This window comes from Pseudorasbora parva, chromosome 3 (assembly GCF_024679245.1).
Source record: "Pseudorasbora parva isolate DD20220531a chromosome 3, ASM2467924v1, whole genome shotgun sequence".
Classification (NCBI taxonomy): domain Eukaryota; kingdom Metazoa; phylum Chordata; class Actinopteri; order Cypriniformes; family Gobionidae; genus Pseudorasbora; species Pseudorasbora parva.
This window is the reverse complement of record NC_090174.1, coordinates 42,407,825-42,420,392: the sequence shown is the minus strand read 5'-3', so window position 1 is coordinate 42,420,392 and position 12,568 is coordinate 42,407,825. Positions and strand designations below refer to the sequence as shown.

At 41.8% G+C, this 12,568-nt stretch overlaps 1 protein-coding gene across 1 annotated transcript in view; it reads left to right on the top strand.

Moving 5' to 3' along the window:
• Positions 1-234: 234 nt before the first annotated feature.
• The window catches only part of unc5db (unc-5 netrin receptor Db), a 201,457-nt gene continuing 189,123 nt past the window's right edge, over positions 235-12,568 (top strand). The window contains exon 1 of the mRNA XM_067438934.1: positions 235-527. Within this exon, the coding sequence (XP_067295035.1) occupies positions 443-527 (85 nt within the window). The 5' untranslated portion in view covers positions 235-442. The remainder of the gene's footprint in view (positions 528-12,568) is intronic.

Genomic DNA, 12,568 nt, shown 5'->3' with positions numbered 1-12,568 from the left:
AAGTCATTGATGACAGTGTTACAATATTTCTCCTTTAGATTCCAGACGACGTACTTCAGCAGCTACATTAAAATTCAATTGACAACACGATTCGTTCCCAGAGTAACTGCGCGGGTGCGCGCGCGAATATTCCCACCTGACTGGTGCTGATGCTTGTGGTGAACTTGACTCCGCCCACCACGGCGCCCTATTGGCTGGTTGGGCTAGTGAGTGTGCGGCACCTGCAAGTCTGAGTGCACTAGAACGAGGCTCTCAAGCAGGGTGGGCGCAAGCCTACACGGTGTCTGAAGTTCAGGGTACAGTAATGATGTTTCCTGGTCGTCCAGAAAGAAGTCAGAGCTTTAAAATGAGAGAGACCGTTAGAGCAAAAAGCAAGGAACTGTCACCACACCATAACAACGGGCGAATTTACAGTCTAAATGACTGAGTGAACAGAGTAGATATGGGAAGTACTGTGAAGGGACACCGGCGCTTTTTGGAGATCATCTTGGTTCTCGCGCTTTGTCCAGCCTGCGCCAACGGTCGAGGTAAGAGCTGTACGCGAGAGTAACTATGTTGTTATATTTACAGTAGTATAAGCTCAATAAATCTCCTGTCGTCATTAGTTAAACTTTTACGCTGGGCAGAGAATCTTAGATACCTGTTTGATATCCCTTTTTGCTCATGCGATCGTGCATGCGGTAGCGTTAAGCGTCTATCTAAGAAAAAAAGGATATACTACGTAGTATTTAATACGTATCTGTAGGCTACCTACTGCGTTTTTATTGTTTGTTTAATGTGTTTTATGCTGCTTTTTAACGGACTCCGGTAGATGTAAACACTCATGTGACTGCGAGTGAAATGAAAAGTTTGTAACATTCTGTTCTGATAAAGACTAGCAATTTTCCCACAACGAAAAGAAACGGAAAAAAATGTTGATAAAGCTGGAGTCCATTGAGTAGCCTATTTCAAAAGAAAGTCCATGTTTAACAGGCGACTATATATTTAAGCAGGCTAGTTCTCGCCTTTCTAGCTCACAGCTTTACTAAATATCATGACACAGTTAAATTCACTAAATGCAGATGTTACTTAGCCTAAACCTTCTGCTGAAATCAGTTTGTCAGTGCATATAAAGCTGACTCAACCTACACAGTAGGCTACTGAAGATAAAATGCTGTGTTTGAAAGTACACATTGTCCTGCTGTATTTTTACATACTCTTGATTTGTGTGAAGTTGACGGACTTATAAAAGAGTCGATATGATGCCAGTTATTATTTTTCTTCAGATCAGGAGCGTAGAGAAGTGAGGGGTAAATACATGTCAGGTGTATTTATCACCATTGTTATTTAACCTTTGTCTAATTGACAGATTTTATTTTTTAATATAATCTCTTGTTTTTAATTTGGAAAGAAATCAAATACACTGCTGAACAATAACCACTAATAACTGTAATACCCCCCCCCCCCCCATATTTTATGACAATTTTATGACTGGTTTTATTTACAACAAACACTTGTGTATTATGTCTTCATCAATTTTTATACAATGTTAAAATAAACTATTTATAGAAATAAGCCTCTTCAGCTCACCAAGGCTGCATTTATTTAATAATAAAAAATGCAGTAAAAACAGTAAAATAATAATATAGCTGCTATTTATGTGAACATAAATGAAAGTTATTCCTGTAATCAAATCAGAATTTTCTCTATTATCCAATTGTCACAAAAGACTAAACACCTTAAGGCTGTGTAAGCTGCACAAAAAAAGTCTGCTTTTAAGTGACAGCTTGTTATTTTTGTCTTGGATGTCTTGAAGCTTGTCATCTTTAGCTATTCTGAAATCAATGTGGATGAGCATCATTTCTTCACAAGGAGTACATCTCACATGAAAGGTCAGGAACTGAGACCTATTGCGTGCTACACTGCTCTCAGCGAGCCCATGGGGCCTATATGAAACTTTAAAAGGGTTCTCAATGCATCCACCAGAGCATGTGTGCCCCGTGGATCCCACATAACGGCACGCGATGGTTAGCTTTCTTTTCTTTTCTCTAGCAGAAGGCAGCACAGATTGCATATACATGAGAGTAAATTAAGGTCTATCAGCACAAGGTTGGGGGAAAAAACCCATAGGTAATCTTAAAAAAGTTGTTTGTTGGCGGAGGAGGTGCAATATTTTATTCTTGCTATTGAAAAGGTAAATTAGGCACAATTTTCTGTCATTGTCATCCAGGCATATACCTCAGCTAGAATAAGAATATCTGTGTTGTAGAAATGATATTGTATGATCTTTACCATATAAGTTAGATTGTTTTGCAGATGTCTCTTATTTTAAGGTGTTCACCTAAAAATATGGAAGCAATGTTATTACTCTTTTGATCTTTTTAATTCATAAATGTTTACATGTACTTTACATTTCAATTTCAGTCAGAATAAAACAATATTTGTTTTTTTAAATGTCATGTAAATGCTTTAGTCCCACTGAAGAATCACTGAAGATATATATATATATATATATATTTTTTTTTACAAAGACAGATCTAGTTAATGCTAAGGTGTGCAATAATCGCGTGTATATGCATCTTAATCGGACTACACTTGCTCTGAAAGACAGGGCAAATGTTTTTTTTTTTAATGTTCAAGTTTTTGATTTGGCATTGTGTAACATATAATTGGGCAGGTGCATGAATGTAGCTTGATTATGCAAAAACTCGCTGTAGCTCGATTAGAACTGCGCATTGTAGACATTTTTTTTTGCCTTGTGCTAAAGGATTTAGTTTGAATTTCAGTTATTGCACACATATACAACGCAAGTTTAGCAGCAACAATCTAATTTTAGTAGCGAAACTGTCTTGCTGCCAAACTCCACCAGCCGACCGTTCGGTGAGAGAAAGCAGCCAATCTGGAAGCGACAGAGGTTCTGTGTATTTTCTTCGCTGTTATAAAAATCCATCACCAACTCGGGTCTGCTAACAGTGTGCCAATGCAGTGCTGCTCACTGCTCAAATTTACATTTAAATGAAACCAAATGACTGAACACTCACAGATGAGAGTCAGTAAAAAACTACCACCTCCTTGTTTTGCAAAAGTACAATTCTCTACCTGAAACTGTTATTAGACCCTAATGGGATCTGTGTTGGTAAATAAGGAAATTACATGATCGATCCTTGTTTTTGTGAAAGGAAAAACTATTCTCATATATGGCCTCCAGAGATGGAATAAATCTGGTAAAAGGAAAAAGTACCTACAGTAGTGTAACCTTGAGCATTATTAACACTCTTTGTTTTCCTTTTTTTTGCCGCACTTGAGTGTGCGGAACATAATATGGACTTGCAGTGAAGGCTTTCTCAATGCGCTTCTTCAGCTAGGGGCTCTGTGCAAATATAAAAAATTTTTGGACGAAAGATTGAATTTAACTTCATTATTCTAAAGTAGAAGCAACGTGGGCTGATCCACCATCAGGCATTTTTTTCTGGCTTTCATTACCACATCTCCCACCTTCAGAATGATCAGTGCAGTGCCTAGGCTCAGCATATAACCATGTGCAGTCAGGAAAAGCTTTCACATGCTGTAAACAGACTCATATTCAAGAAATGTAGAAGTAATGTTCCATTTCAGCATTTTTGTGTCATACATATTTCCTTTTATTCTAAAGATATGCAAGCTAATGCTTGAAGATGCAAGATAATATTTGGGCTCAGCAGAAGCTTTCACATGTTCTGCAACTTTTGCAAGATCACTTCCGATCTGTACATGTGTGATATATTATGTATTAGTCACTCATATAAGTGTTAGATCTTTGGAATCAAGATCACTGGAGCAGGCCTCATTCTTTAAGTACCATGAAGGAAATGTACAACCAATTGGATGTTCCCCAGAAGCCCATCACTTACAGGAGCGTGGAACGCCGCAATGGCTGCCACGTACACCATGTGGAACTTCTGCACTGAAGCCACCGGGGACTTAACTGGGTCCAACACATTGGGTTCCACTACACCAAGTGGAAAACACATTCCACTTTAGGATGTACAACCTCCTTGTAACCCCCACCCCCTCCTTACATTAAAAAAACACACTTTTACATCAATAGATACACTCACCTAAAGGATTATTAGGAAAACCTGTTCAATTTCTCATTAATGCAATTATCTAATCAACCAATCGCATGGCAGGTGCTTCAATGCATTTAGGGGTGTGGTCCTGGTCAAGACAATCTCCTGAACTCCAAACTGAATTTGAGGATTGGAAAGAAAGGTGATTTAAGCAATTTTGTTTAAATCACCTTTATGGTTATTGGTGCCAGACGGGCCAGTCTGAGTATTTCACAATCTGCTCAGTTACTGGGATTTTCATGCACAACCATTTCTAGGGTTTACAAAGAATGGTGTGAAAAGGGAAAAACATCCAGTATGCGGCAGTCCTGTGGACGAAAATGCCTTGGTGATGTGAGAGGTCAGAGGAGAATGGGCCGACTGATTTAAGCTGATAGAAGAGCAACTTTGACTGAAATAACCACTTGTTACAACTGAGGTATGCAGCGAAGCATTTGTGAAGCCATAACACGCACAACCTTGAGGCAGATGGCCTACAACAGCAGAAGACCCTACCGGGTACCACTCATCTCCAATACAAATAGGAGACAGAGGCTACAATTTGCACAAGCTCACCAAAATTTGACAGTTGAAGACTGGAAAAATGTTGCCTTGTCTGATGAGTCTCAATTTCTGTCGAGACATTCAGATGGTAGAGTCAGAAACAAAAAAACAGAATGAGAAAATGGATCCATCATGCCTTGTTACCACTGTGCAGACTGCTGGTGGTGTAATGGTGTGGGGGATGTTTTCTTTGCACACTTTAGGCCAATTACTGCCTAGGCATCATTTAAATGCCACAGCCTACCTGAGCATTGTTTCTGACAATGTTCATCCCTTCATGACCACCATGTACCCATCCTCTGATGGCTACTTCCAGCAGGATAATGCACCATGTCACAAAGCTTGAATCATTTCAAATTGGTTTCTTGAACATGACAATGAGTTCACTGTACTAAAATGGCCCCCACAGTCACCAGATCTCAACCCAATAGAGCATCTTTGGGATGTGGTGGAATGGGAGTTTCGTGCCCTGGATGTGCATCCCACAAATCTCCATCAACTGCTAGATGCTATCCTATCAATATGGACCAACATTTCTAAAGAATGTTTTCAGCACCTTGTTGAATCAATGCCATTAATTAAGGCACTTCTGAAGGCGAAAGGGGGTCAAACACAGTATTGGTATGGCGTTCCTAATAATCCTTTAGGTGAGTGTAGAGTATGAAAGAGTGGAAGAAATTAAAGGGTTAGTGCACCCAAAAATGAAATTTATGTCATTAATGACTCACCCTAATGTCGTTCCACACCCGTAACACCACGGTTCATCTTCGGAACACAGTTTAAGATATTTTTATATTATATATATATATATATATATCCGAGAGTGTATGCACACTATACTGTCCATGTCCAGAAAGGTAATAAAAACATCATCAAAGTAGTCCATATGTGACATCAGTTAGTTAATTAGAATCTCTTGAAGCATCGGAAATACATTTTGGTCCAAAAATAACAAAAACTACGACTTTATTCAGCATTTTCTTCTCTTCCGGGTTTGTTTTCAATCCTCAAATGAAGATTAGAACGGTCCTGAATCAGCGGAATATAAGCATTAATTAACTACAGCTTTGAAAAGTTCATGCATATAGGCTAACGAATGAAGAGAATGGAACAGGCTGGAATATACTGTTCATTATGCATACATACATTGGAATACACACACATGATCAGAAAAATAAACAAAACCACATCACCGTAATTACGGTGCACATTGCAAAAATATAGTGCAATGTGTAAAACTATTGTAGACGAGCCTTCATTTCACAAAAAAAGAAAGAAAAAAATCCAATGGTGCCAAACAAACAAAAATATATAAAATTAGACAGTAAAGGACAGGTTAGTGCCAAATTGCAACAGTCTATTGTTGACTAACGTTACACGCTGCACACAGACGAAGTGGCGGTACCCCGCAGATACTCATGCCACCACCATACTGATTATTACGATTACGGTGGCCATCTTAACCCCATGGCCCTGCCTATGGAGCGTACTAAACCATAGGGAAATCGCACATAACATGTTTTCACACATTTACAAATATATTGCACCCAACCCTTTTATATCATCAATAATATCAATATAAATGTATAAAATGTGGGAACGTGCCCCATAGTCCGTTTTTTGTAAGGATTTTTTTAAGCCATATTGTTTTTTATTTAGAAATGCACAATATGTTCTGACCTCAAGGTTAAATATTACTATTTACCAGCTTTTTTGCCTTGTCTAGAGAATAACACAAATTTTACAATAATCTACACAAATACTCTAATTGGCATTGCTGATTAAATCTGGACGCTTGCAGTTTTCAGTCCACAGGGATATCTGCATGACCAACTCAATGCATATGAATGATTTTTTTTCTACTTTCGTAGCAAAATAAATAATCAAATAAGCACAGCATATTTTATATCTGTGGTAGAGGAATATGATGCAATACATTGTGGTGTAAACAGTTACTCAAGTTTTGCTGTAGTTAATTTGTAGATTTGTACAAATTAATGAGAATAAGTCCTTAAACCTGTGAACGAGTTAGTTTTGGTTTAGTTTCTGGGTTCATCATTGGGAAGTCATGTTGCTTTTTAAGTGTTTTTTTTGGTTAATTGCCTGAAATAAGGGCTTTGGGCAACACAAGCTCATGTGCCATTATTTTTTATGTTTTATTTTATGAAAAAATGCATCAGTAATACCAAAGATACCAAGTCTTGAAAAGGCAGTTGCCAACAAGTGACTTAAATAAGACCAAAAAGGACAGTAAATGCTAAGCATGACACTTATCAACTCACTAGTTACAGCATTGTTATACTTATATCTACATGTACATTTTAAATAAAGATTTGTCGAAAACATAGTGGTGGCAACATTAAAGTTGTGGGATCTTGTTGTAGTTAATTTATAGCCTAACCGTATCTTTTTACTTAGGCCAATTGTCTTTTATGCTTCAAATTATTTAAATTGTTAATTTGTGAGGATTATCTTGATAAATGAATGCGTACAAATCATAAACTTTTGTTGGTCACATAGCTTGTTCTTGTATCTGGAATAATCTAAAAGCCAATGGAAAAATCCTATGCTTGTTCTCGACATGCCAGATTTGTAGCTGAACTCCATTATACTTAGACCTTGTGCTTTTCTGGTTCAGGAACCTTTTCCATGTCAGTGAATGTTTACAGATGGCACAGACCAAATGAGCTTTTTATAAGCCGGTTTTATGATAGTCCCTTTTGCCCAGGCAGTTGTTAGATTTGCAGGATTTATTTGTGTCTGTTCTGCAAGAAGATCAGTCTCTGTCCTCCTTTAAATTGTTTTATCCACACACATTAAAATGAAGCATGAAATATCCCAAGTGTTTTCCCTCTCATTTACAGATTTATTTACCGCTACATCCAGTAAAGCACCATTTGCTGGCCTTCCCAAGGCATCAGAAAAGTATTATTCGAAGTACTTCTTTAAGAAACATTGTATTCCTAGATGAAGCCTCAAACCATTGGATGATTTTTTTTTAAAATCTCCCTTTGGTCACTATTTCTCAGTTTTTTTTGTGTAAACAGAAATGCAGTGAGTTTTACATTCCCATATAGTTTGGATTGTAAGTTAACAGTATGTGCAGTATCGCTGTTTCATGATTACGTAGGAGTGTATAACAGGAGATCAAAAGAAGAACTAAGTGTGGGGAGAGAAACCAAACTTTGATCATCTCTGGTGGCATTTATTGATTTTTTTTCCTTTCTTTTTTTTCCTTCGTTCAGCTTGAATAACTTTCACATTATACTCCGATCTGCTTTGCGTGGTGTAAAATCACTGTTTGAGTGCCTCAAGCCATTTTTGCTCTTTCTTGTCTGTGCTTTCCAAGTTTCGACCATAAGTGCCCTCTTCTTTTGTTCTACTGCCTAAGTTATCCTGAGTGCAACCTACAGTGGGCTCCACCCGCCTCTCACTGACACTACATTCTTCTTATCCATCCCAGGAGGATGCTTGGCAGCTTTTTTCTTGATTTAACCTGCACCTACACCAAGGGTCATGGTAATTCGTGTGCTTTTTGATGCTGCATTTAGGAGTCACAGAACTAGAAGAGGACAAAAGAGTTCGGGAATTTTCTGTAATCATTTCATAATGCCTTTGATCCAGTAGAATGAAGTAGGTCATAAACATTTTACTGCCAAACAAACACTTTTTTTTTGGTGGAAATTCAAATGTGGAAATTATTCTAAAACTTCTTCCTCTTCTGTTTTTCATGCATTGGGTTTCAGCTTTTTCTTCTAAATTAGAATGGTTGATTATTCATATACCAGCCAACGATTCTCTGTCAATAGTATAATGTGTTCATCTAGAGGTTAATCTACATTTTAAATCACCCCATGGCACTTAACATCGAAGACTTTCCCAGATTATTAAGCCTTTTTGCTGCAATCACAATAAAATATAGGCAATGTTTCGACCTAACACAAAAGTGACCAATATTAAGGACTCTCAAATTAAATTTGGCATAGATATTTATATTATTATTCTGTATACAGTATGTGTAGTCCATAAATAGTCATATTGATATTCATGAGTTCAGAGGTATATGCACAGAAGCAAGGGTGAGTGGGAGGGTTTTATATGCATGTAAAGAGACTGTTGTAGAACAGTCTGCTGTAGAAATCTGTTTGCTGTAGAAATCTCAAGCTTACCTTAGACCAGTGGTTCTGGTGAGATTGTTTAGAGTAGCGTACCTTCTGAGGTGTTTAACATCCTTCTGCGTACCCCGTCACCCTTAAAGTTAGTTTTCCAGTCTTACAAAGATATATAAACACTATAATCAGTTTTAAGTGTGTATTGTATATCAACATGAAATATCAATTCAAACTCACCTACATGCATTATAGTTGCACAATTATACTCGCGATCACGGCATCAGGGAACGTCTGCCAATTGAAACGTATAATTTTATGAATTAAAATGACTTTTTGTTTTTATTTAAATGTTCCAATTCCAATGTTGTGCAGTAGTCCGTTTTTTTTAAATACAACAAAGCTGTGGAATTTTAACATGTCTGTTTTTAAATGTTAAAAGTAATTTTAATTCATACAAATTATATGTTTCAACTGCATGGTGGAATTGGCGGATGTTCCCTTGGGCATCAAGCGCCATGACAGCGGGTAAAGGTGTTTTCGAGTATAAATATGCAGCTATAATGCATGTGAGTGATTTTGAATTGATATTTCATGTCGATATACAATAGTTACACACTTAAAACTGATCGTAGTGTTTATTTCTTTGTTAAACTGGCCAATCTACAATGGAATGGAAAACGTCTCAGGTTACGTATGTAACCCTAGTTCCCTGAGGGAACGAGACGCTGCGTCGAAACGCTGTGAGAACGCCTCTGCGTTAATGCGTCGTGAAGCGCCTGTAGAACCATTCCATCGGAAAAAGATCGATCGTCGGCGTGATGACGTCATCGACCGGAAGCTATAAAGCGTCCGTGAAAACAAACAGGAACTAACTTCTGATAAAGCCTGAAGTAAGTGATCACGGATACGCCGGGAGTATGGCAGAGCGACGCAGCGTCTCGTTCCCTCAGGGAACTAGGGTTACATACGTAACCTGAGACGTTCCCTTTCGGGGAACTCAAGCTGCGTCGAAACGCTGTGAGAACGCTTATACCCACACCGCCATAGGACCAAGTGTCTCGTATGTGTGAAGCCGAGGCGCACACGGTTACGAGAGTACCTGCGCCCCAACAGTAGATGCCAGGTCTAGTTCATAGAACCTGACGAAGGTTAAAGGAGACGACCATCCGGCCGCGTTGCAAATATCGTGGAGGGAAGCCCCCGACAAGAGTGCTTTAGAAGCAGCCATACCCCTGGTTGAATGCGCCCGGACAGCCAGTGGAGACGGCTGCCCGGCCGCTTCATAAGCAAGTGAGATGGCCTCGACCACCCACTTGCTCATCCTCTGCTTGGATACTGGAGCCCCCTTCTTAGGGGGTCCGAAACAGACAAATAATTGGTCAGATTTTCTCCACAGGGCAGCTCTGTGGACGTATGTATCCAGTGCCCTCACAGGACACAGCAGATTCAATCTTTCCTGGTCTGACGTCTTAAACGGAGGAGGACAGAAGGCTTGGAGAGTGATGGGGCCCCGTGGGCTCGTAGGAACCTTGGGGACATAACCCGCCCTGGGATGCAGAAATGCTTTCACCATCCCAGGCGCAAACTCTAAACATGAGGGCCCTACCGACAGGGACTGAATATCTCCTATTCTTTTGAGAGATGAAATGGCCAAAAGAAAGATGGTTTTCAGGGTGAGGAACTTGTCCGAAACCTCCTCCAAAGGTTCGAACGGTGGTCCAGACAAGCCCCTCAAGACAATGGCCAAGTCCCATGCTGGGACCCTCGAGTGCATAGCCGGCCTCAACCTCAAAGTGCCACGGAGGAAGCGTGTAATTAGAGGGTGTCTTCCCAAAGACACTCCACCGAAAGGGACGTGGAAGGCACCCAAGGCCGCCACGTACACCTTTATTGTGGAGGGGGTCAACCCTGCCGAGAACCTTGCCTGCAGGAACTCCAGCACTGTACCAACCGGGCAGTTAACTGGGTCCCACTGGCGTTCTCTGCACCATGCTGAGAAAAGTCTCCATTTCAAAGCGTACAGCTTCCTCGTGGACGGAGCAGCTCTGGAGTGCAGGATGGTCTCTACGACCTCAGCCGAGAGACCTTCCTCTATGAGCCTAGCCCCCTCAGAGGCCAGGCCCACAGTTTCCACATCTCCGGGCGTGGGTGCAGGAATCTCCCGCCCGCCTGAGAGAGTAGATCCCTCCTGGTCGGAATCTCCATCGGAGAGCCTTCCAGGAGAGATATCAGGTCCGAAAACCACACTCGGGTCGGCCAGTACGGAGCCACTAGAAGTACCTGGGCCCCGTCCCGGCGTACCCTCTCCAGAACTCCTGGAAGCAAGACAATCGGGGGGAAGGCATACAGAGGCAGCCTCGGCCACTCCTGTACCATGGCATCCAACCCCAGCGGGGCTGGATGGGTCAGAGAAAACCACTGCGGGCAGTGAGAATTCTCCGCCGAAGCAAATAGGTCTATTTCTGCTCTCCCATATACCTTCCATAGGAGCTCCACCACCTCTGGGTGGAGTCTCCATTCCCCGGGCCTCGGCCCCTGTCTCGACAGGCTGTCTGCTTCCTGATTCAGGGCCCCCGGGATATATACTGCCCTGATTGACAGCAATTTCCCTTGGGCCCACAGGAGGATCCGATGTGCCAATTTGTCCAACGGACGAGACCTCAGACCCCCCTGGTGATTTATATAGGCGACCACCGACGTGTTGTCTGTCCTGACTAGCACGTGGTGGCCCCTGAGGTCGGGCAGGAACTGTTTCAATGCAAGAAACACTGCGAGCATCTCTAGCCGATTTATGTGCCAGTGCCGCTGATGTTCCTGCCATAGACCCTGGGATGAGCGACCACTCATGGTCGCCCCCCAGCCCGTGAGAGAGGCATCTGTCGTTAGCGTTACGCGACGAACATGAGCCCCTAACACGGGACCCTGAGATAAAAACCCCGGGTTTTTCCACATGACCAGAGCACGTAGGCATCGCCGCGTGACTTTGATTGTGCGGAGCGGATTTCCCCTCGGGGAGAACCCTTTTGTTTTGAGCCACCACTGCAGTGGCCTCATGTAAAGTAGGCCAAAAGGTATCACGTTGGACGCTGCTGCCATGAGACCTAACAGTTTCTGGAACTGTTTCACAGTGACGGCCCGGCCTAGCCTCTGTTCTTTGACGGCTGCCAGGATCGATGCTATGCGTGTTGGCGATAATTGCGCCCGCATAATTACCGAATCCCAGTTCACACCTAGAAAAGTGGTTCTCTGAGCCGGAGAAAGCACACTCTTCTTGGCGTTCAGCCTCAACCCCAGCTTCGACATATGGGCGAGAACAGCATCTCGATGCTGAACCGCCATCTGCTCTGTATTCGCTAGAATCAGCCAGTCGTCGATATAGTTCAGAATGCGGATGCCCTGCAGACGCAGCGGCGCCAGAGCTGCATCCACACACTTGGTGAACGTGCGGGGTGACAGTGCTAGACCGAAGGGAAGTACTCGATATTGGTATGCCTCTCCCCCGAAGGCAAACCTCAGGAACTTCCTGTGATGTGGAAGGATGGAGACATGAAAATACGCATCTTTGAGGTCTATGGTGACAAACCAATCCTCCGACTTGATCTGCGATACAATCTGTCTGAGTGTAAGCATCTTGAATTTGAGCTTGGCCACCGAGCGATTCAATAGCCGCAGATCTAATATCGGGCGTAAGCCCCCATCCTTCTTCGGCACAATGAAGTAACGGCTGTAAAAGCCAGACTCCCTGCTGGGAGGGGGAACCCTCTCTATAGCCCCTTTTTGCAGGAGTGTCTCTACTTCCTGTGCCATTACCAGAGCCTGCTCCGG